Genomic DNA, 25,092 nt, shown 5'->3' on the forward strand with positions numbered 1-25,092 from the left:
GAATGAGCTGCCATTTAAGCCTATAGAAAAGGATCGATAAACAGAGTGTTCGCAACGAACACCTTATAATAATCGATTTTTTTCCACAGCTTCAAATGAGGCAATATCGAAAATCGATTGCTGCCCTCCAAGAAACACGGGGCGGGGTATGACGTCATCCACCGCGGTAGCACATAGCATGATTGGTTACTATCCTACATTTACTTCATCAATTCCCGATACATACATTGGAGGATTGGTTACTATCCTACCTTCAGCTCATCAATTCCTCATACATACATTGGAGGATTTGCTCACGAAATGTTTATTGCTTCATCGGATAGTGTTTGATGAGCTGCGTTCGCAGTGTTTTTCATGATTGTTTTCTGAAATGGGAAATTGTAGAAAAATATATATAAAAAGGGGAAAATATGCCGCCTTGTGACGTGATCTGGTGCATTTCCCATTTTCACACAAGTATTTCCTCCAATAGTTGTTCAATTTAGAAACCAAGCATATTCCCATGCTCGGTTTTCGTAGTAGTGTCATTTTAAACACAAAATTTACAAAATTCCAGACACCTGCAAAGCCTCCTTTTCACCGATCGTTCGACTTATAACATGGATCAAGGTGGGATGCACCTCCACGTGCGAGGATCGAATCATTTCAATTTTATCGTAAACATGAAAACATCGCATTTAATGATGAAACTATATGTAATAGACCTGTCGCAAGGTACGGAGATTTGTGAATTGATGACTGATTCCAGAGGCAAATTTTATGAAAAGGACGATGCCGCTGTTGAAAAATATTGAAATCATCTCCCAAACTCAAAAAAGCTATTTTAGGAACCAACCCATTTAAAACAGTCACTTTTAGGCGGGAACGGATCCGGTACACTCGTGACGTCCCAGTGTATGACAAACCTGGTCTCCTCTTCAAGCGGCTCCTGTCTGGGACATCGATGCCTGTATTGAAATTGATAGACAAAGCTATAGACAAAGAGGACATAGGGGGTATGGAGCGATGTATGGTTGAAATGGTGTTCTTATAGACTGAGGGAGATAATGATGGACTAACTGTCGGGTCTCTCGTAGGTTGCCGTTAGTTAGTCTATTACCTACTCCTTTGTCCATCGAAACCACCACTTCCACCAATAGGTTCCCTCCATATCCCTTTTGTCATCTTTGTCCATAGCTTTGTCTATCAATTTCAATAATCGGCCTACGGAATACATGTAACGATGAGGACCGGTTTGTCAAGCACTGTGACGTCGCGAAATTATCGGATCCGTTCCCGCGTAAAAAAGACCGCTCGGAAACCCCGAATTTTGGGGCGCTTTAAGTTGATGTTTTGGGGGTTTCCGGTGGTAAAAAAAAACCCAGAAAAATTCCTTTGACATCAAGATCCGTAGTTATTTCGATACAAGCAATAAAAAAAATTGTGTAACAGGTCTATTTATAAAAAGTCATGAAACTGTAAAAAACTCGTAAAAATGATGAAACTGTGCGAAGTTATTTCGATGCAAGCAATACAATTTTTTTTTTGCAAAAGGTCTATTCATAAAAAGTCATGAAACTATAAAAAAATCGTAAAAATGATGAAACTGTGAAAAATTCACCTCAACTTTACCGGTAGTTGGATGTCTCATCACGTAAGCGGACGGCATCTCTCCTGGTGTTTCCATCTGGGGAATCAGCATCAAAGCGTGATGAAAGACAACGTTAAGAACTAGTGAGATTATTAGCACCGGTTTATAATGCCCAAATTTATCCACCAAAAATCCTTCCAACAAACAAAATTTTGAAGCATTAATTATGTGGACAATGAAAATATTCATAATGGATCACGTGACCCAAATCTGTGTAGTTCTTGATCTGTATAATTCTGGTCATGATATACTATTGGCTATATTTTAGGTTAATTATCCCACACATGAGCAATATTTTGAATTTGATGAGTACATTTTAACATTATTTACATTAGATCTATAGATTTAAAAAGATTTCAAAAGACGGGGTTATTCTCTATTGCAAACTCGGATTCAACTCCATGCTACTCACGTGGTAAAAAATACATTGAAGTTATGAAAGTGGTTCAAATTGCAGACTTTTAATATGTTAGAAGTAAGAATACGCAAACTTGTATATAATTTATTGTCGTGTATAAAATAAGCTGTGTTGAGGTAGGACTTAGATTAGCAGATCTTAATTTAAAAATGTACGATATATTATAAAAAATGCTGCGGATTATTATTAATATATTTTGCGTGCATTAAAAAATGTGTACATTAAAAAAAGGTAAAAAAATGTTTGAATACATTAAAAAAGGAAAATTCAGGTGAATACTACCTGTGACAGGAGGTGCTAGGAACGTAGTTAAAGGCAAAGCTAAGTAAACAACCGCAATTTCTTCTACGGTAAGGCCGATACTCTGCATGTGAATCGTTAAGAAAGGGACTAGAGATGCGCTGGCTGAAACATAAAATTAGGAGTGAATTAAAATTCGTCAATTTTTCTCCTCTTCAGATACATTTGCTATAATACATGTAAATGGAGGAAAAAAGTCGCTTCGATAGAAAACTGGTTTTCAGTCCACCTTATAACCGCAATGGAGAATTTGCAAGGGTCTGAAATTTGATAAATTTCGTGTTTAAGTGGATTCTACTGAGTGAACTGAACACTGAGATACCCTTCATTCATAAATTGAGCAATTATTAGAGGAGAAATGACAAAAGAACTGATTCTGCTAAAATACATGTGTTTAAATGGGAAATGCCGCCAGATGACGTCACTAGGCGGTGCATTTTCTCTCTTTTAAATCTATTTTTAAAGCATTTCCCATGTCAGAAAAAAATTACAAAAAATACTGTGAAATCAGCTCTTTAAGCACTTTCAGATGAAGCAATAAAAAATTTGCGTGCAAATTCTCCATTCGCGGTTATGGGCACTAAACTTCAGTTTAGGTGGCTGAAGTTTTCGTTAAGAATGCTAAGGCTTATATTATTAATTTACTGAAGACTTCTGACCGGAGTTTGGTTCAGAAAACTCCAGTTACCTGGACCAAAATCCCCAGTGTTCCATGTGAACTGAGGCTCAGTCTTTGTAACTGAAGTTTTTTTTCAGTGGCATTTTACAAAGAGAGCTACCAAATTTTTATTCCGAAGCAAGCAAAATTGTTAATTTTTGTAAAGCGACAATCCCTGGACATCAGGTCCATCATGCAAGTTCTTAGCAAGACATCTAATGCGCCAATCAACAATAATAATTGAACCGTTTCTTTGAGAAGGACGCGGTCGCCAAATTGTTTGAATCTCGAAATAAATATTCGTTTCGAGACTCATTCACATCGCACGTAATCAGAAATCAAAGCGATCGATGAAACACTTTTGACTCCCAAATGACTCAATTTTGTAGCCTCCGAAGTGAAGGGGAATTGAGTTGCTCATCTGTTTCGTCGATTGCTTAAATGTACCTAGAGAGCTGTTTGATGCATTCCTTTTCTTAGAGTTTTCTTGGAAAAATTAACTAGGTTCCTTTTCAATTTGCAGAAAGTAATGATAAAACCAATACATTAATTGGAGAATTTGTGCCAAAAAATGTTATTGCTTCATCTATGAGAGTTCGCAGTATTTTTCATAATTTTCTCCTTGAATGGGACATTGTAGAAAAATGGGTCTAAAAGGGAGGAAATGTGCCGCCTTTTGACGTCATCTGGCGGCATTTCACATTTAAACATATGTATCATAACAGATTAGGTTATTTAAACATATGTATCATAACAGATTAGGTTATTTAAACATATGTATCATAACAGATTAGGTTATTAAAACGCATGTATCATAATAGATTAGGTTATTTAAACATATGTATCATAACAGATTAGGTTATTTTGCCATAGGTTCTCCAAATCGTCACCTTCCAGGCAAAGTATCACAAGCTCCATGCGACGTTTAAAAATTTCCGCCGCCATTTTATTTTTTTACAGAGAAATTGTTCAACGAAGCTGTCCGAAAATTTCACTGAATTTTCTTTGTGCTGCCGATAAAATTTAGTGAAATTTCCAAACAGATTCAACCAACAATTTCTCAGTAAAGAAATAAAATGGCGGCGGAAATTTTTAAACGTCGCATGGCGCTTGTGATACTTTGCCTGGAAGGTGACGAAATAATTGTTCAATTTAGGAACAGAGGGTATCCTTGTGCTCAGTTCTGTTATTAATTTCATTTGAAACATGAAATTTACAAAATTTAAGACAACTGCAAACCCTCCATTTTATCGAAAATCTGAAATTAACTACTGAATGTAAATAATCGTGAGCTATTTCATCTCTTCTTAACGTCGTGACAAATCCGCTCATTTGGATTGATTTTACTCTTGAAGTACAGAATACGCTCCAACCGTGATTGCATACATGCTCAAAGTCATAGAGTCTTGTAATGTTATGAGGAATTAAATACATCAGATTTCATGACCTGAGTGAAACATTATCTGAGAGTAAACAGAATCAAAATCCCCCGGCTTCGGTTCGATCCCATATTTAAAGCCATTTATCATAGGTTGACAAACATTACACAATGTTTTGTGTAAGCCTGCTTGTTCAGTCTCAAGCTTGCACAGCGTGAGTACCTATGTACCGACGAATTTTAAAGATTTTCCTCTGAGGAAACCGCCCGTCAAGACTTGATTTCGATAAACATGTGTTATTTCTTCTTTCTTTCTTTTTTTTGAAGTGGATTTATTTAAAATTTGATAAAAAGATGCTTGAACTCTTAGATGAGAGAAAGAAAGGTGTCAGAGTGGGGAGAAAGAGGATGGTCAGAGGGTGGAGAGAAATTTTTTCACGGACCCAAGAAGCATTTTTTAACAAAAAAATCGCGATATTTTGATGTCGCGATTGTCCAAAGATTTTTTGGCGATGAAATTGCTAGGATCATCAACATCTGAGCGATTATGCTCAATCTTGTTGCAATTTTATCCCCATAAAATCTCGGTCGGTCAAATCGAAATTTTATCTTAACTTACAACGATTTTTGTGTGATACTATTTCAATGAATCGCTGTCGATGAAATCACGATTTAATTACAAATTTAAGCCATGAAATCGAAATTCATCGCAATTTTCAATCCGATAAATCGACGTCGATAAAATCACGATACATTCTCTGCTCAAATCGCAACTTATCGCGATCACTGCTACTTGGGGAGAGTTGAGGAGTATATGTATCCTCCCTAATTGCATTTGTGATTGGAGAGGAAAGGGGAGTAAGAGGAAAGTGTGAAGACTATCAATCTCTCATGCGGGGTTAAGAACTAGACAGATCTAGTCCTAAATCTGTGTAGAGTATATCGTGTAAAGTAGGCACAATTTTGCCATCATGAAATCATACATCAAGTAATTAATGACTCATTAAACACGAGAAATTTCGATTAAGAGAAACACTTGGACGCATCTTACTACCATGACACGAATATGACAAAAAAGCATCTTCAAGTAGTATTGCATGCAGCGAACACTGAACGAATTTCATTATAATACCTGGATGCAACTATTCCAGCTTCCTGGATGTCCAGGTTGCGTATGCAAGGAAATGAAGGAGTTTTCACTGGCTGGGCACTCGCCACCCACAACCGCATCCGCGGCGCAACGGCGCCTAGTAGGAAGAGTAACTGAGAAAGGTTTGATATGATATGATATGATACGATACGGAAATTTTGAATTTTATATCCTCGACAGATCGGAGAAATTTAAACAAGGTTCCATCGGTTTTCTTATAAAAGTTGCTTACTGATTATTAGCTTTCAATTTAAAATGTGACGGCTCATTACGCACAATAGTTTAAACACATGCGTAGGCTGTGAGGGTATTTTAAACTTCAGTTTTGATATAATATGTGCTGAGCATGATTCGTAGAACAACTGTTCTTGTCTGAGAGATCTCTGCATAGCATAAACGAAGAATTGAAGGCGCTCTCTCATTTCGTATTATCGCAATATAGCCCGCCGCGCCGCTATGCCCCGACGCGCGAGTGAAGTGTTGAGTGGTGAGTGCCTTGAGAATGAAAACTCCTTCATATTCGTGCATATGCAACGTGGGCATCCGTAGAGCTCGAATAGTTGTATCCAGGCGTTGTATTGAAATTCGCTCATTGTTTAGCGCATGTGATGCTGACTGAGAAAGCTTTGCTTTTTAGAGGCACATGTTGTGGCTGTGCCAATGAAGTAAGCTAATACAGATTTTTATCGCGATGTTGGTAATTTTCCGAAAAATACATTGGTTGTTCAAATATATTGCAACGTTGCCGGTCCTTGAAATCACAAAACTTTAGGTATCTGAGCAAGATTCGTAGAGTTTTTTTTTAACGTGCATGAACGAGTCGTCCAGTGCAGAGGTGGATCCATGAATTCAGTAACACTGGATTTCCACCACTTGAGGCTATGTTAAATATTCGATTCTTGCCGGAGCACCTGGCCCCTCTAAAAATCGATACATTTCTATAGGTTTAAATGGAGAAAAGGCAATGTTGCCAATTTGCTGGATTCGCCAATGGCCAGTGTTTGGATTTTCCCTCTTTTGAGAAAATGCTTTTTGACGTTTCAGTGCGAAATTTTCAAAGAAAAATCTTCGAAGCCGGCCTAAAGTTTCTCGCATTAAATCCTAGTTAAGGCGTTCAAAAAAATCATGTATATGTTTCTTCTCAAGTTTTCTTTTGTTTAGGGGTGTGCGCTTTTGGGGCGACTCTCGGCACTCTCCATTAGTGCTATTGGGCTATGACTTTCTCTCTTCTCGAGTTTAAGCTTTCTGGTTTCATCCACTTTATGACATCGGTGAACTTTACACATTGAAAAGAGAAAGTGAGCTTCACGGCACATTTTCCACATGGTAACCTCAGAGACCAGTGCAGGCGAAATAACTAAAATTTCCAGTGGCGAGGCGTTAATGGTCGATTATTATCGATATTTCCCCATTTGAAACTTTAGTAAAGAATCGATTATGAAAGTGGTCGCTGCGAACACCCTGTTTATCGATCCTCTTCGGTAGGTTCAAATGGCAGATCAATCCATATATCTCAAAGCACGCCACTACACTGAATTTCGATATTTTTAAAAATTAGACTCAACTCTTTCTCCTGTGGTATCTTTTAATTTATTAGCACTCGGAAAATAATTATATTTGCTTTCTGATGAGAGAGGAGTTGAAAAACAGATCAGTCCAAATTCTGTGTTGATTTTGGTACTATTTGCGAAGAAAAATATGGAAAATACGGGGAACCCTTAGAGTAAACCGAAGGCTCGAATTACTTAATTTTCTACCCCCCGCCCCACAAATTAACTGAAATTTTGTTTCACTCTTTCACTTGGTGTAAAGCGTCTTCAGTCTTGGCTTTATGATCGCTTAGGCAAGAGCACGGTAAGCATTTTATCGTTTCAACCGATGTCAAATTTTCGCAAAATTGAAGCAATGCTAGAGGCGGATCCAGCAATTTGGCAACACCGAATTTTCTCCATTTAAACCTACGCTAAATGATCGATTCTTGTCGGATCACCTGGCCCCTCCAAGAATCGATATAATTCCATAGGTTTAAATGGAGGGAAGACAATGTTGCCAATTGTCTGGATCCGCCAATGAGCAATGCTGATTTCTAATACCATTCAGAACGTTCTTAAGCTCGAAGGTCAACGGTGCGGCTCAGTAAATGAGGGTGGTCAAACTCGAATAGTCGAAGCGGAGTGGTATTTATGTCGTTTGTCAGTGCCTCAAGATATGTATTTTTCCGAATACCTTTATCACCGACGCATTCTATTTTGATACTCTTCGAGAGAGAGCAAGGCCAAGGGTGGACTTTGCACTGTTTTGAAACCGGCAGCTCACCAACTGCACTCACCCCTTGCATTGGCGAGGCACGAGGCATCGATTATCGATATTTCCTCCATTTGAAGCTGTAATATAGAATCTATTATGAAGGTGTTCGTCGCAAACACTCTATCTATTGATCCTTTTCCAAAGGTTTAAATGGCAGATCAATCGATATATCGCAAAGCACGCCACGCCACTGACCCCTTGACCATCGGCTTATTGCGTCAAAATGGAGCCACTGTAAACTATAACTTGGCGATTATTAGTTGAAAAGTATTTTTTTGTCTCCTGCGGAGGATCCAGTCTATTCGTCCGATGATCCCATAGAAACATGAGACTTGACAAAATAGGTATTCGGTAATGCATGCATCGTGACCTAGAGTGAGAATTTTACGATACTTGTTTTCGGCAATATTTCGCACAGATAATCAATTCTGTATCAACGATCGTTTCATGGTCAGTATCTAATCCCAGTTTAGAATGAATTGAAACTAATGGAAATGGAATATGAATAAAAAAGGTGTTGGGATTCTATAGCGTTATTATTTAGGCAAATCTTAAGGAGAGTGGGAGGGGGCAAAACTTGCTGAGAGAAGGGAATTTGCTTTCAGAGTTGCGAAATTTGCTTGAAGAGAGGCAAGACTTTTTAAGGTGATTCGATGGACGCCATATTTTGTGTCAGAACGGCATGCGATGTGTCGCATCAATTGGTTCCATTTTTTCAGCTACTCTCCATTTTTTTCCAATTTTGAGATCGCAATTCTGTTGTCAGGAGACTAAAGCACTCACTTGCCAATTTTAACGAAGAAATTCAACGTAATAAAGGCGTGTATTTTTTAGAGAGAAAATATCGCATTCGATACTGATATCTAAACTACACTCGAATGCGATATTTACATACATACATAAAGTCGCGATTATAGCGCCGCCTCGCGCTCTGCGACGCCCAATCGCCATTGCCCCCTATCCTCCCAGAGATCATCAGGCAATTGGCACCTTCTGATCTCCTCCTCCACCCCTTGTCGCCAACCTTTCACAGGACGTCCACGCCGTCGCCTTCCGGGAGGAACCCAATCGAAGACCTGCTTGGGCAACCGATCATCTGCCATCCTTCGCACATGTCCATACCAGACCAACTGCTTGGACCTGATATCGTGCACGATGTCCTTTTCCACACCCATTATCTCGCGTACCCTTTCATTGCGGATACGCTCTCTTCTCGATATCCCAGCAGACCTTCGCCAAAAGTCCATCTCGGTTGCCCTAAGCATGTCTTCAGTTCTTTTCTTAAGTTGCCAGACCTCACTCCCGTAAGTTACGATACTCTTCACGATGACGTTGTAAATTTTCCTTTTGGTCTCCTTGGAGATACTCTGGTCCCAGAGAACCCCATTTAGCATCGCGATAGCTTTCCTGCCTTGCACATTCCGATCTTTAATGGCCCGATCCAAATTTCCGTCCTTAGTTAACCAAACTCCGAGATATTTATACTCTTCACAGTCCAGGATCTTCCGGCCATCCTCCAGTTCAATGCTTTGCTGATCACCACCGATAACCAACTTCTCCGTCTTAACCACATTTACTTCCATTCCCCACTTTCGGTATACTTCCACTAGCTTCCGCGTCATGTAATTCGCATCTTCTTCGTCCTGAGCTATTACCACCTGATCATCAGCAAAGCACAGAGTATAAAGGGTGCCATCTTCACGTAGCGGGACGCCCATTCCCGAACAGCATCTTTTCCATTCCTTTAAAACTTCTTCCAGGTACACTTTAAATAAGGTTGGCGACAAACAACACCCTTGTTTCAGTCCTTTAGTAATTAAAAACCCCAACGATAACTCCCCATGCGATTTAACCCTAGAGAAAGCCCCACCATAAAATTCCTTAATAGCACTAATTAGTCCCCCACTAAAACCCCTTTTGTTCAAGGCTTCCCAAAGTTTCATCAATGGCACACTATCGTAAGCTTTCTGGAGATCCACAAACACTAGATGTAATTCCTGGCCAACTCCCTTCTTTTTCTCTATGACGTGGATGATGGTAAATAAGTGATCAATCGTTGACCGACCGGCTCTGAAACCTGCTTGCTCTTCCGCTTCATGTTCTTTCCACTCCTCTTCAATTTTTGCTTTCAAGATTTTTCCATACACTTTGCTCAGGGTACCTGCAACCGACAGTCCTCTATAGTTATCACACTCATCTTTTCTACCCTTGAATGCGATATTTTCTCTCTAAAAAATACACGCCTTTATTATGTTGAATTTCTTTGTTAAAATTGGTAAGTGAGTGTTTTAGTCTCCTAACAACAGAATTGCGATCTCAAAATTGGAAAAAAATGACGAGTAGCTGAAAAAATGGAACCAATTGATGCGATACATCGCATGCCGTTCTGACACAAAATATGGCGTCCATCGAATCACCTTAAAATCTGAAGGGACTATCGATCAAACTTGACCAAAATTTCCAAACACAATGGTCAACTTTTAAATAAAGTGGGGGAGATGAGCATCTATTCGCCTCTGGCCTACCCAAACGATATGTCTGTTGCTATTATTTGGGAAAGGCAAACTTTCCTGAAAACGGGATCTGTCCGGTGTCCGGATTCATAAGGGTAATTCATACTGAAAGTTTTTTAAAAATATTTTTAGGGGCCCACGGCTATTGTTATATTCGGGGGCCCCAGACAAAATGATTGATTCGTCCCTTTGGATGTGAGAAGTAGACGGGTTTAATTGCACCGCAACGTGAAAAAGTTTCCCTTGACCAATTTTTTAATGTAATGATTTTAAATAAAAAAGTTGAAGGATTATCAGTGAAACCCCTCAGGAGTTCATTAAAGCTTTTAAAGGAAAGTTCCCCAACCGTTCTTGAGTAAAAAAAAACGTAAGAGAGACCTTACTGTGTTGCAGTGTAATTTAATCCCTCTGGTTCTCATGTCTTTATTTCATGCCACCTTCTCCATGTGTTTTAAATATCAAATAAAACACAAGGCATTGTGGATTACAATTTGTAAGACTATCAGTTTTGATTTTTTGTGATTTCTTGCATACGTATGGCACGGAAATGAAATCCCCCCCCCCCTTTCGACCTGTCCACTCCCAAAAAAATGAATCGTCCGTTCTTCTTCGGGTCCTTTATTTTCCACTCTTGAAAATGGAAAGTTAAGCATTTTAACTCTATATCTTGTGTGTTTAGCTTCTGTAAAATTCTATGCTATACTATGCTATTCTGATGCTATTCCATTGCTATGATAATGACTGCCACGTTCAAATTCGGATCATATTCGACAGGGATAAATACGTTGATATCTTTACTTTGAGGCGTTGTAGTCTGGATCAGGGGCGGACTGGCCATGGGGCGGGGAGGCGATCGCCTCCTAACAATTTGCCACGGAGGTCCCGAGGGGCCCCCGCGGCGAATTTTTTTCGAGTTATGGTTTTACCCCTGTAATGTTGTAATTTTTTTATCCTATTCAGTCACTAAAAGGTCCAAAATCCTTGAAAATTTTTCTCTAAGTGACATGAAAGGTCGTCTAAAGCTTTTGTGATGAAGGGGCCCCGAAGAATCCTGAGAATGGGTTATTTTGAAGTTCAAATACTGTAGAATTTGACTCCAATAATGCATAAAATTGCGTTTAAAAAGTGTGTAATTTTCCACATTTTCCGGGGGAGGGCCCCCGGATTCTCCTTAGAGGGACCCCCGAACGACAGGAGGGGCCCCCAAAATCTAGGTCGCCCCCTAACTTTTCGACTTCCAGTCCGCCCCTGGTCTGGATGGTATACAAAGCCCTCATGTGCTTTAATGGAATAAACAAGCATTCTAATAAAACTTTGTAGGGTTGAAATACCAATTTCGACCTTTCGTATCGCGTCAATCAGTAAAATTTGGTAAAATCGGTAAAGACTCCTTTTATTTGTGAAAAAATATTTTGAAACCTGGCACCAGCACCCTTTTATTAAAACAACTATCATTTCAGCTCTGATGATCCAAAAGTAACCACCGATATTTTAAAGCTGCTTAAACAAGTAAAACTCAAAATTTAAGGTGAATTCCTGGTCTTTGACGTAAACAATCAAGTTGCTGGTAGCCGTAATTTAATTAACTAACTAACTATCTATCAAACTGACCTTATTTTGAATTGCAATAAAGCATACGAACAAATTCTGATTTGGCTGATTTTATTTATTTATTTTTTGTTTTGCCTTTTGAATCATCCGCAATGAGAAAACTTTGATCGTCTAAATAAAGATTAGCTCTTAACACTGAGACAGAACACTAAACTACACATCCTTTTCTATTCTTTTAATATTAAAAATAAATATAGGCATCTCATTGTCAGCATGCTCATGTAGAAACAAGCCTGAACTGACTGGTGTGGACGCATTTATACTAAAAAGATTTACGTTTATAAGGGGTTTGTGCATATTTCATGTAGAGCCATTTTTTTTTTCATTTTATTCATATGCTCATAATTCCTTCTAATATAAATACGTCCCAGTAAAACTCGAGCACTCCTGTAATAATGAGTTTGCCATTAAAGTATAATTGAGAATGCACATCCAAATCACTATCTAATCATCATTCATATATTCTTAGACTTTTCCATAAAAATCACAGCGCATATTGAAATTGCGAAACAGATTTACAGTCAGGCTTCATCTTTTTTTTTGTAACGTAGGTATACAAGCGTTGCATATCTGTCAATCCTATTCTGATGAATATGTCCTCTCGTGATAAACAACACTTGACAGCAATCACACTTTGAGTCGACATAAAGGTAAACATCGAAGTTTGTGGAGTACGTGGACAAATTGCAAAAAGGAATGGAGATTAACATAAAAAAAAAACTTAATTTTTTTTTTCCGGAGAGACCTTTCGGCAGCCGAATACTGTCGGGTTAGGAGACCAAAACTAACCAAACCGGAGGGTAAGTTGGCCCTCAGACATACGCAACGCTGTGAGGAGTGGCAAAACTTTCAAAATCGAAAAAAAAAATCGTAGTTCTTACCTCCGTACATGACAAAGAGCGTAACTTTCAACATGACCAGGTTGGGGTTTATGTTCATCCTTTGGCAAAACTCCACCCAGCCGGGATCGCCAGATTTCTCCTTCACTTCTTTCTTCATTGTGAAAACTACTAAAAATCGAACTAAACTCGAGGAAAACTGAAAGAAGCTTCCAGGCACGGACGTGCTGCGTCACGGATCCGCGAAAAACTCAAAAGACGATGGGGGAAAATGTCAAAAATGCGCGAAAAAGGCCGTGACGGTAGCCCGCGGCCATGACGGGTAGCGGGAGAACATGACAATAAGATGGGCCGGACGGATCTACTAGATTGTCATTCAAGGAGATAATGTGCCTTACTATCTCGGGCGGCTTTTATTAGTTTAGGTTTAATCGGAGATACTGTGGCAGAAGTAGGCACGCAGATATAGGACGACACAGACGGTGAGCGTTGCCTTAACCCTTCTTAACCCTGCAGGGCCCGACCAACCCGACGTCAGTTTCACGACCGCCGCCGCGCCATCTTCGCAGGGCCCGCCTCTGGTATAGCCCAAATGTGCCGTGTGCGTCCACCTTCCCAAGTCCAATATTGAGTCCACCCGCGCCATGGACTTTGACCCTCCTCTTCTTCGCCACCACAACTATACCGTGGAGTCGTGGACCTTTCCGTCCTTGCTCCTAGCTGAGACCCTTTAGCAGTGATCGCCATTACTGCCGTGCTAAGGAAAAACGCCGTAGACATTCGAGAGTTGCTTTTCCCTCAAAAAAGTGTTCATTTTGGATATTTTTCCTTGAAATTGGCAAAATTTTTCCTCAACATTTTTAGGTGTGTCAGATTAAAGTGCGAACAATTTTGTCCGAGAAATTCGAAGAGGGATATTCTCAACTTCCACAGTAAATTTGTACCTTATCAAAGGCAATTTTGCAACGCCTGAAGGTTCATACGGCGTTGTTCCTTAGCATGGCAGTAGCTGAGACCTAAGTTTGCGGTGATCGCTATTAGTTACGATTTCATCAGAGAAGCATTGCCATTTTATCCACGTCGATTATTGCAATTTTATCAGATAAAATATTGCCATAAATTGCCATTTTATTGAATAGATTTTCACTCATATCCTGATTTTTTCGAATGCGATTAATCGTAATATAATCAAACAAAAAATTGTAAAAAATTTATATAAAATTTCAATTTTATCGAACGCGATTTTGTAGTGATAAAATTGCGGTATGATCGGGGATAATCGCTGAGATGTCGATGATCCTAGCAATTTTATCGCGAAGAAATCGTAAAAAATTCGCAACTTCGTTTCAAAATATCGCAATTTTTCCGTTGAAAAATTCTACTTGGGTTTAAAGTGATTTCACAGCACTGGACTCTTAGTTTTACAGGGGAAGGAATCTGACGCCGCGCCATTCCAAGGTTGCAAAATTGACTTAGACAATTCAATTCTTTATAAAAGTATGACAATGAAATTTTTGTCCGGAATTGTTCTGCTTTTTACGCATAAGCAAATGAGAAGTCAGTAAAATTTTCAGATAGAAAAGCTAAAAAATTTTCTGGTAAATGCAATTTACCAGAGAGAATTTTGCAATGTTGATATTCAGTTACGTTCTCTCGTCTGGGAACGACGATTTGCCACCCCGAGGAAAACGTCGTATTAGCGTTTGGACGTTGCCATATCTTTTCAGATAAAATTACATTTTCTCCGGAACTTGTGAAAGTCTTTGAAATTAAATTTAGAAGGAACTCGCAATTTGAATCTAGTGTATCTGAACACATCAAGGAAAAGGATTCAGGATCTTCTACAAAATAAATACATTATCTGAATAAATTGGTTACTTTTTCTTCTGTTTGACTGTAAATATTTGGCCCTAACTATTGCCCCCTAACTTTAATCTGAATGGCATATTCCAATGTGTAATGCACTGTCAAAAAGAGCTAGAAAAAAAATTGGCGCAAATGGCAAGTTGCTGGCTATCTCCGTTTTATAGGGATTTTTATTGGTCCAATTTTGAGACAAAGAGAGCCAGGAGCTTGTGATCGAATATTATAAATGCCCCCATATGGGAAATGAAACTTGATGTTTTCAATACAAATTTTTTTGTTTCTACTCAAAAGACATGCCCCAGGTTCCAAATCTCTGCCTCAGGGTCGGACTTGCTCGCATCTAAGGGCGCAGACCTCAAAATTGTTTTCAGTTTCAAAGTTTATTTATCGTACTGAGTAAAAATTGCACAGTTGAAAGTATTGAAGCAACCGACAGACTTCTGAAATTAAAGAAAACAAAAAATCAAAGCCACTAGACGCGTCCAAGCACCATTATTTCCAAAATAACTGATCCAGTGCTGCGGTTTATACGAGCTTAAGACGTAGGTCTGCAAATCCATCCTAAAAAGAATCAGACAAGAACCTGAAAGAAGGAGAAAGAACGAGTATCAACACAGCCGAAACGCATTCGGGCCTCTTTTTTAACTTTTCTCCCGAATCTGAACGACACCTTGTTGACAGCATATGGCAGATTATTGAGAGCTCACCTTTCGCGTCATCGCGCCTTCAATTTTTCAGATACAGCACGGACGTCCATCAAGTACGAATAGTTGTATCTCTGTCCCGTTGTAAACGCGCACCGTTTCCTTCCCTCTATTTCCATATTGTGTTTGTTCCCGTTAGTATTATTCGTAATGGTGCTTCAAGCACTACGTGAGTAATACAGCCGAAGGTAGGATGTGTTCGGACCTCTTTTCTAACTTTTCTCCCGAATCTGAGCGACACCTCATGAACAGCATATCGACGGTGCAAGTCGGCAATCACATAACTCGTTTGCGGTGTCTGAAAATCTCCGCGACTATGTTATTTTTTTAAAGGAGAATAAATGGATATGATTCCTTGAAGTTTTTGCAGAATTTTCCTCGCACATAGAAGAAAAATCACGGCAGTTTTAAAGAATTACCGTTGAGTAGTTTTCCGTTTAAAAAATAAAGTATGACAGGAAGTCTGCGACGTCGCAAACCGAGTTATGTGATTGCCGACTTTCACCGTCGATATAGCAGAGCATTGAGAGCTCACACTTCGCGTCATCGCGCCTTCAATTTTTCAGATGCAGCACGGACGTCCATCGAGTACGAATAGTTGTATCTCTGCGCCGTCGTTAACGCGCATCCTTTCCTTCGCTTTATTTCCATGTTGTGTTTGTTTGCGTTTGTCTTATTCGTAATGGTGCTTCAAGCTAGTAGCATAGAGCAGAGCATTGCGAGTTCACGGCTCGCCCCATTGCGTCTAACATTTTCCATATGCAATGTGGACATCCATCTCGCGAGAATAGTTGTATCGCGTTCACACTTAGGATGTCTCTTGTAATTGAATTTTGAGATAAATTAAGGTTAAGTTTGCCCGAGATGTGCTATGGTATGTCCAAATCAATAGTCATTTTGAAAAAGAAGAAGTATGTTTAAAGGTCTCTCAAGAGGTCCATATAGGGTGCATATGTCTAAAAATTGAACCGACCATCGCTTCTAAGGGAGTTACACATAACGAAAAGAGAACCATATTACATGCAATCCCTGTGCACATAGTTCCTTTTAGCATAAATACGTCCATATATGAGTCATTATTTTCCACGCTAATTTTAAGTGGAAGTATTAACTTTGAGGAATATTTTTCAGCGGTAAATTTAAAGAACACGAGTCTTGGTGGTCTGAGTCTCCGAAAGTTCACAGAGCATGCTCACCTTTTGTCTGTTCGAGTTTATCGGCCTTTCGACAAACTCGACAATCTGGTACAAACAAATCACCAATCAAGTGCCTACAACCTCACACTAGTCCAAGGGGCAGCCGCCAAACGGTACGAAAATACACATTCGATCCTGGGGCACTTCATATAGCCACTCTTATAACGTTCGTGCACATTTCTCCATTGTCTCGTGAACCCTGGAAAGAAATAAGTTCTATGGAAAATAAGGCTAATGTAAAAACTGAGTTCCGCCCATACATGAGCAGAGCGACACAATGGAGGATACAGTGAACACTCTTCAATGACAAAAACTAAATTATTATTCCTGGCGTGGCAACGCTAAATCAGAAGAGACGAGTCGGATTTAGACGCAATTATGCTAAAAAGAAAGAAATGCAGATAAATTAAATTTAAATGACCTAAAGACAGCGTAAATGCCTAACACATAGTTCTTTTTTATTTTCTTCATTTGTGCATGGAAGCTTTTTGTGCATACACAGATCATTTATAACAGCAAAACAAGTTGGGAAAAAAAAAAGCCTTTAACACAATGTTTGGCATCATGATGAGGTAACAACATCTAAGAATTAAGTAAGAGCAAAAAAGGCAGGATATTTCAGTAAGTTCCTTGCCAGACTGAGGGAAAATTGCCAACTTTGTCATTACGGTATGAGAGACATGCACTCATTGCGTGATCTTTGCCCAGGCAGAGCGAAAGTGACGAAACTACAGCGCGCAATTATTCGAGCATCCAAGCCTTGCAAATTGCCATCACGGTTATTGAAGGCGAACTCGCAAGAATAGGAGACACGGAGTAAACAGAGAAATGGACCCATGGCGAGGCGTGTATGATCGACTATCGATATTTCCCCAATATAGAAGTTAGGGTTAAGAATCAATTATTAAGGTGTTCGTTGCAAATACCCTGTTCATCGATCCTTTTCCATTGATTTAAATGGCAGATGAATCTCAGTTAATCAGCGATATCTCAGTTAATATTAAACGTAGAGAGTTGCTGCTTAGACTTATATTGTTATATTTAGCTGATCTACAAAAAAGAAGCAACAAAACACGATTCTGTGACCAGCACAACTGACCAACAGTCACTGACTGCAGGTGCACTGCACCCGCTACCTACGCCTGCGACCAACGGATCGATAATTATTTTCCTTTGGACAATTTGTCCCCGTAGTCGGGCGACGAAAACTGGTGACAACCAACGACTACGGTACCGTGATGCCAGGTTGCTGTAGCATTCCTCAGAATTTTTAGGGCGAAATTAGCGCACCAGATAACAGTTTTAGAGACTGGATTTGGCGGTGAAAATATCACTCTAAAAACCGTAGGGTGAAAATTTACTCAATGGATTAATATTGGCATAACTCAGTCAATTATATTGTCCGATTGAGCTGATCTTGTTCTCAGTCTGTAGATAATGAGTTGATCGTTCAAATGGCACATAGATCTTGTCAATATACCTATCATAGTTGGATTGCATTTTGCAGAAAGGAACCGAGAGCATTCCAGTGTTGCTAGGATTGTGCGACTTACATACCTTGCGATAAAATTACTGAAACCTTACGAAAAATTAAATTTACAAAGGTAATTTTTGTATTGAATTTATAGTTTTTGGGAGTGAAGATAGAATTTGTTTCGATGTTTAGTTCATATTTGCAAGTTAAACAAAGTTGCACTATCTTAGCGACATTGGAATGCTTGTGGTTCCTTTTTGCAAAATGCAATCCAGAAACTACAGGGCCAGTCCCAGTTCTTTTGGAACACTCTATGTATTATTGTTCAATTGTTGTTTTTGAAAATCACACTCTGGCACTCGTCCCTCATTGCCTTTCTTGTTTTAAATTCGCGAATTTGTTAAATTAACAATACGAATAATGCAAAAGAGGAGGATTGCGATTTTGGCAACGCTGTGGTGTTCTTCACAACGTCAATTCGTTGCATGATGAGTGCTTACACTATTTGTTCAACAAAGCTTTACACTCGTTGATACAGTACTTATCTTTTTTCTGTTAGAAGCTTCATGAACTTAACATCGAATCGATAAAACTCAGACGGCATACATGCCGATCAGCAAAGAGGCAGAGCATGCAGGAGTAAAAAAAGTTCTTTAGTGCATACATTATAAGAAATTCAGAATTCACCCTTCTGAATCTTACACGGCGCGATCTCACAACCCCCTATGCAAGTAGATACTGATATCATGCCGGGGATATTCTGCCAGAAAAAACGAATATTTCAAGATTACGCCAGAAATCTATACGTTTTCAGGTGTCAAGTCATTGACGACATCACCCACGTTTGTGACAATATTACCCTCCTGAACTATGACACCGTTTTTCATGTGAAGCTATGCGTATTTCGATATCACCGGAGTCATGCCGATATCATCACTGACTTTACCCTCACACAGGAGCAAATAATACTCCCAAATATAAGGGCTGCTTTTGGATTAAATGACCGGATTTTATAAATCCACTTCCTCTCTGAAGAGGGCTCGTCACGACCAATGCTATTTATTTTTGGGAGGGTAGATGCCCGGAAGAGCCCTGCCTAGAGGTTTTTTTTCTGAGATGGTAGGTGGATGTGATGGGGATTTGGTAAAAACCAATCAGTACATCTGTCGGGCCTAGGTTTGGTTCAATTCGACTGGGCAACTCTAAACTGGCTGCGGGGCGAAGCATAAGGTATTTTAGTAACTGAAGGTACTTCAAGCCGAAATGCTGTTTCAATATGTGTCCGCCTAGGAAGGTATCTGGACGGGAAATTTTTCCATTTTTATAATCTGAAAATAATGATGCAGATGCTCATTTTTTAACAATTCCATACACAGAACATAGCAATTAATCATTATAACGTTGGCGCCCGAGACTCAATGCTTCAAGTTGTGAGACTAATGCCCACAGTTGAAATTTTCCAATAAGCTTTTCTTGGGACTATGCTTCTTTTCCTTCAAGATACCTCATTTTGGCTGAGAGCGCCTTCATCCCTTTGTGATACTCTACGCATTGTCATGCAGTCAGTTAAGTTGCTCAGCTGGCCCAAACCCAACGTGCATGGTATGAGACCTTGAAGAATTATTACTTTAGCTTGGAGCACCCTCTCTATTTCATAATATTTGACCAAATTACGGAGAGTTTGTAATACTGCGTTGCATAAAGTATTCATTTCGACGAAAACAATCGGTTTCAAATGTTACATGGAAAAAGGCGTTGGAAAAATAGAAGACAGCGTTAGAATCAGGCCCGCCACATCCCATCGCGGGCCCTGATACCAGTTTTAAGGTCCGGGCCCCAAGCAAGGAGGGGGGGGGGGTCCGAGGGGCATCCCCCGAGAAATTCTAGAATTTACACGACTAATCGGACGCATTTTGAATCTTCCATAAAGAATTTTTCCATCAATTTCTGCGGAATTATTTTTTTTTTTTGGGGGGGGGGGGGGCTTATGATACTATTTTCAGTTCTAAGACGGCCAGGCCCCCCTGAACTCCCCCTTCGTTTGTCTATGGCAAGGGAGTTGAGCCATGAGCCATTGAAGTCGAGAATGCCCTGACTGCAGACTCTTAGCATCTGACGACGGAAGAAAATAAAACGCAGTTACTGAAAATATCCCTCTGTACTGAAAATCTTGAAAATAGATAGAAATTTTCCAAGAGGTGAACTTCTTTGAAAATTTAAGAAGAATTTTACAGTGTCCCAGCGTGTTTCTGAAAATCTATTCACCTTTTAATCCTATTCACCTATTCACCTTTCAAATTTTTGGGGTAAATATTTCACTTTTTCTTACGAAACAAGGGTTGCATGTGAATTCGTAGTGGTTTTTCACGGGTAACACGGGCCCCCTCCGGGGCCCGGGCCCCGGTACCAGGGACCCAGTATCCCCGCCTTGTGCCGGGCCTGCCTTCATGCAAGCTGGGCTTGTCGATCTCCTTTGACATTTTTGCAGTGGTGAATGCATAGCTGAAGTGCGCTCCAGCTAGAATTCTATTTAGAAAATGGGTGGTTTTCTATGAGGATTAAAAATAAATGAGTGGTACGGAATATAACAAAAGAATATGAACTATGCAAAACGATAATCCGGGTAGCCCTAGCTAGAATTGTATTTAGCAAATGGGTGGTTTTTCTACGAGGATTAAAAATAAACGAGTGGTACGGAATATAACAAAAGAATATGAACTATGCAAAACGATAATCCGGGTATCGGAACTTGGCTGTTTTGAAAATGCCTTCAAAGGTACCGCGATACCTCACGCATCTCCTAGAGTTAAAATAGTTGTATCATTGCGCCGTAAGAATGTGACGGAAGATTTAAATGGAAATAGCCCCCATGCACGCTGTGCTTGTCGATTTCCTTTGACATTTTTGCAGTGGTAAATGCATGGCTGAAGTGCGCTCCAGCTAGAATTGTATTTAGCAAATGGGTGGTTTTTCTACGAGAATTAAAAATAAATGAGTGGTACGGAATATAACAAAAGAATATGAACTATGCAAAACGATAATTTGGGTATCGGAACTTGGCTGCTTTGAAAACGCCTTCAAATGCGGCGTGATACCTCACGCATCCCGGAGAGTTCAAATAGTTTTATCATTGCGCCTTAGAAATGCGACGGAAGATTGCAATTGAAATAGCCTTCATGCACGCTGTCCTTTTCGATTTCCTTCTAGCTGAAGTGCAATCCAGCTAGAAGTGTATATAGCATATGGGTAATTTTTTAGGAGGATTATTAATAAACAAGGGTTTAGAAATGAAAACAAAAGGATATGAACTATGTAAAACGATAATTAGGGTATCGGAACTTGGCTGTTTTGAAGACGTCTTCAAATGCGGCGTGATACCTCAAGCATCCCGGAGAGTTCAAACAGTTCTATCATTGCGCCTTAGAAATGCGACGGAAGATTACAATTGAAATAGCCTCCATGCACGCTGGCCTTTTCGATCTCCGTTAACATTTTTGCAGGCATGAATGTGCTTAAGTACGCTTCAGCCAGAATTGTATTTAGCAAATGTGTGGTTTTTATTGAAGGATTATAAGTAAACAAGTGGTTAGAAATGAAACCAAAAGAATATAAAACGATAATCCGGGTATCGGAACTTGGCTGTTTTGAAAACGCCTTCAAATGCGGCGTGATACCTCACGCATCCCGGAGAGTTCAAATAGTTGTATCATTGCGCCGTAAGAATGTGACGGAAGATTGAAATGGAAATAGCCCCCATGCACGCTGTGCTTGTCGATTTCCTTTGACATATTTGCAGTGATGAACGCATAGCTGAAGTGCGCTCCAGCTAGAATTGTATTTAGCAAATGGGTGGTTCTTCTACGAGGATTAAAAATAAACGAGTGGTACGGAATACTGTGCTTGTCGATTTCCTTTGACATTTTTGCAGTGGTGAATGCATAGCTGAAGTGCGCTTCAGCTAGAATTGTATATAGCAAATGGGTAATTTTTATAGGAGGATTATTAATAAACAAGGGTCTAGATATGAAAACAAAAGAATATGAACTATGTAAAACGATAATTTGGGTATCGGAACTTGGCTGTTTTGAAAATGCCTTCATAGGTGCCGCGATACCTTACGCATCCCGGAGAGTTCAAATACGTGTATCATTGCGCCGTAAGAATGTGACGGAAGATTTAAATGGAAATAGCCCCCATGCCCGCTGTGCTTGTCGATTTCCTTTGACATATTTGCAGTGATGAATGCATAGCTGAAGTGCGCTCCAGCTAGAATTGTATTTAGCAAATGGGTGGTTCTTCTACGAGGATTAAAAATAAACGAGTGGTACGGAATATAACAAAAGAATATGAACTATGCAAAACGATAATCCGGGTATCGGAACTTGGCTGTTTTAAAAACGCCTTTAAATGCGGCGTGATACCTCACGCATCCCGGAGAGTTCAAATAGTTGTATCATTGCGCCTTAGAAATGCGACAGAAGATTGCAATTGAAATAGCCTTCATGCACGTTAGCCTTTTCGATCTCCGTTAACATTTTTGCAGTCATGAATGTGCGTAAGTACGCTTCAGCTAGAATTGTATTAAACAAATGGGTGGTTTTTATTATAGGATTATAATTAAACAAGTGGTTCGAAATGAAAACAAAAGAATATGAACTATGCAAAATGTAATTTGGGTATTGGAACGTGGTAATCGGAAGTATACTTCTTTGAAAATTTAAGAAGAATTCTACAGTTCCCCAGCGTGTTTCTGAAAATCTATTCACCTTTTGCGAAATTTTTAGGGTAAATTTTTCACCTTTTCTTTCGAAGCAAGGGTTGCATGTAAATTCGTAGTGGTTTTTCACGGGTAACACGGGCCCCCTCCGGGACCCGGGCCCCGGCACCCGGGAGCCAGTATCCCCCCCCCCCTTGGGGCGGGCCTGATTAGAATTCAGTCAAAATTGTATGAAGACTCTTAGACATGTTGTAAAAGTCAAAATCAACTTGCAAGTGGGGCATTGATGTTAATAGTTCTCTCTGTAATCAGTAAACTAGAAGTTCTCGCTTGCACAAAACCCAAAATCAATAAAGGTCAAATCGGCAATCGCAAACAAACATTCTCGGCCAATAACAGAATTTCTCTCTAAAAAAAAGTCGTCTCTCCTGCGATTCATGGATTTTCTACTATGTCCAAGAAAAACTCAGCTCGCTGAAAAGATCAGCTGAGGGGCTTGGAGGACAAAGCGCAAGGCGTATAAATGCAGTTACACGGATCCTTATGGATGAAAGAAAGTTCGAACTTACTTTTTGTTGCTTAAAAATTGGAATTCCGGAGAAATTGTTTCACAGAATGAAAATTAAGTCAAGTTTTACTTGAAATAATTAATATCTCATTTTTTCGAAAACTGCACTTATGCGCCTTGTCCTTTAAGCCCCTCAATTCTCAATTCCAATTAATACACATTGAAATTAGTTATGTGTTCGACTGTGACTCAAGTTTACCTCAGTTTTTCGGCATGCAGTATGTTTGAATTTCCCGTGAACATTGCTCACCTACGAGTTGAATTTGAAAATTTTTGATGTGCCCCTCGTATTCTACATGAAATTTTCCTGAGGAAAATATCGACGGCCACAGTGAGAAACCACGTATCTCCATTTGTGATTTTACAAACTTTCTATCATAATTCATGGTTTTCTTGAAAAACTAGTCAACGTAATTCATTTAAATCTTTGATTTTTCCTCTCAATTTGCAGAATATCTCGTCAAAATCGCAAATCATAAAGTTGACTTATTTCTCTCCGAAAAAATAAAATAGGAAACCTTCGTTCAGAACAGAATGTCACACAAAAGTTGTTGACGCGAGGATGCTGATCCCGCAATATTGATTGCACCGTATTATATCGGTACGCAGCATTTGAAGCCCCTTTAAAATCATAGATAGGCAATAAACTATGGTGCGGTGTACAAAAACTCCGAAGGTGCACCCACTAACCCGCTTGTTCCGCTTTTGAGGAGTTCCAGCTGTACGGTAGATCTTAGGACCATGCACGGTAAATCTTCTACCTGATGGACAAGAACATCGGTAATATGGGACGAGCAAAGTTAAAAAAATTCCTTGCAATTAAGGTCAGAAAATCGAGCGTGCGAAGTTCAGAATAGAAAGAGGAACTTGCAGTGACCTCGATTCCCTTACTCTTTTTTTGGTCCATCCAAATCAATTAAGAGCTTGAATGATGAATAATATGAACAAGAGGTTCTACAAAACAAAAAGGGCACTAAAATCTGTATCCTTTTACTATCCCACTATTGCGACCAAGTGATCAAATACCTACAGATGGAAACTTCTCAAATTTTTTTTAGTCATAGCCTTTTCTCTCATTTTGTTATTTTTTAATTTAATTTTTTTTAAATTAGTTTTTTCTCTCTCATTTTATTATTTTTTTAATTTATATAAAATAAAAAAAATGTATACTAAAATTTGTAAGAGTTTAGTTAAATTTTACCTAACGATAGGTAATGTTTCGAAATATGCGAATATCTACTCGATCGACACAATTTTGGGGAGGAAATTTTTGAAACACAACAATGAAGATACGAAGATGCCTGTTCAGTAGATTTATTGTCGATGTAAGTACTTTGCTAATTGTCTGTTGTGCTACGCAGTATCTACCTAGGTCTTCAAGTCTTCCGCAACGTTATATCTGTCGTCCGAATATAAATCGCCTTCAGATTGTCGCGACGCAATTTCGTAACAGTCTGGAGTTCCCTGTACGAGTCGAATCTGTGGACATGCCACACTGTTATGAATTTACCCTCTGAATTGGACAAGTTCATGCATAGAGGACTTTAACAACACGCTCCTGGATATGATTGCAAGTAAAATGGGAAAAATGTATAATTATGGCTGTCAGCAACTTTGCTTCAAATAATCAAATAAAATAAAATTTTGAGGTATCTCCTCCGGGGATGACTACTAGCGCTGTGTCTGCGGGTAGAAAGCGGCCAAGTCGTGAACTACGTGCAACACTTGAAGTGCACGGCACTGCACATGGGGAGGGAAGAGAA

The 25,092-nt window shown here is 39.5% G+C and overlaps 1 protein-coding gene across 1 annotated transcript in view; it reads right to left on the reverse strand.

The window, feature by feature from the left end:
- LOC109039651 (uncharacterized) overlaps positions 1 to 13,281 on the reverse strand; it is a 39,639-nt gene extending 26,358 nt beyond the window's left edge. The window contains exons 1-3 of the mRNA XM_019055244.2: positions 12,847 to 13,281; positions 2,331 to 2,453; positions 1,601 to 1,764 (exon numbers count right to left, since the gene is read on the reverse strand). Coding sequence (XP_018910789.2) covers positions 1,601 to 1,764; positions 2,331 to 2,453; positions 12,847 to 12,964 — 405 coding nt within the window. The 5' untranslated portion in view covers positions 12,965 to 13,281. The remainder of the gene's footprint in view (positions 1 to 1,600; positions 1,765 to 2,330; positions 2,454 to 12,846) is intronic.
- Between the last annotated feature and the right edge of the window lie 11,811 nt (positions 13,282 to 25,092).

Source organism: Bemisia tabaci, chromosome 1 (assembly GCF_918797505.1).
Source record: "Bemisia tabaci chromosome 1, PGI_BMITA_v3".
NCBI lineage: Eukaryota > Metazoa > Arthropoda > Insecta > Hemiptera > Aleyrodidae > Bemisia > Bemisia tabaci.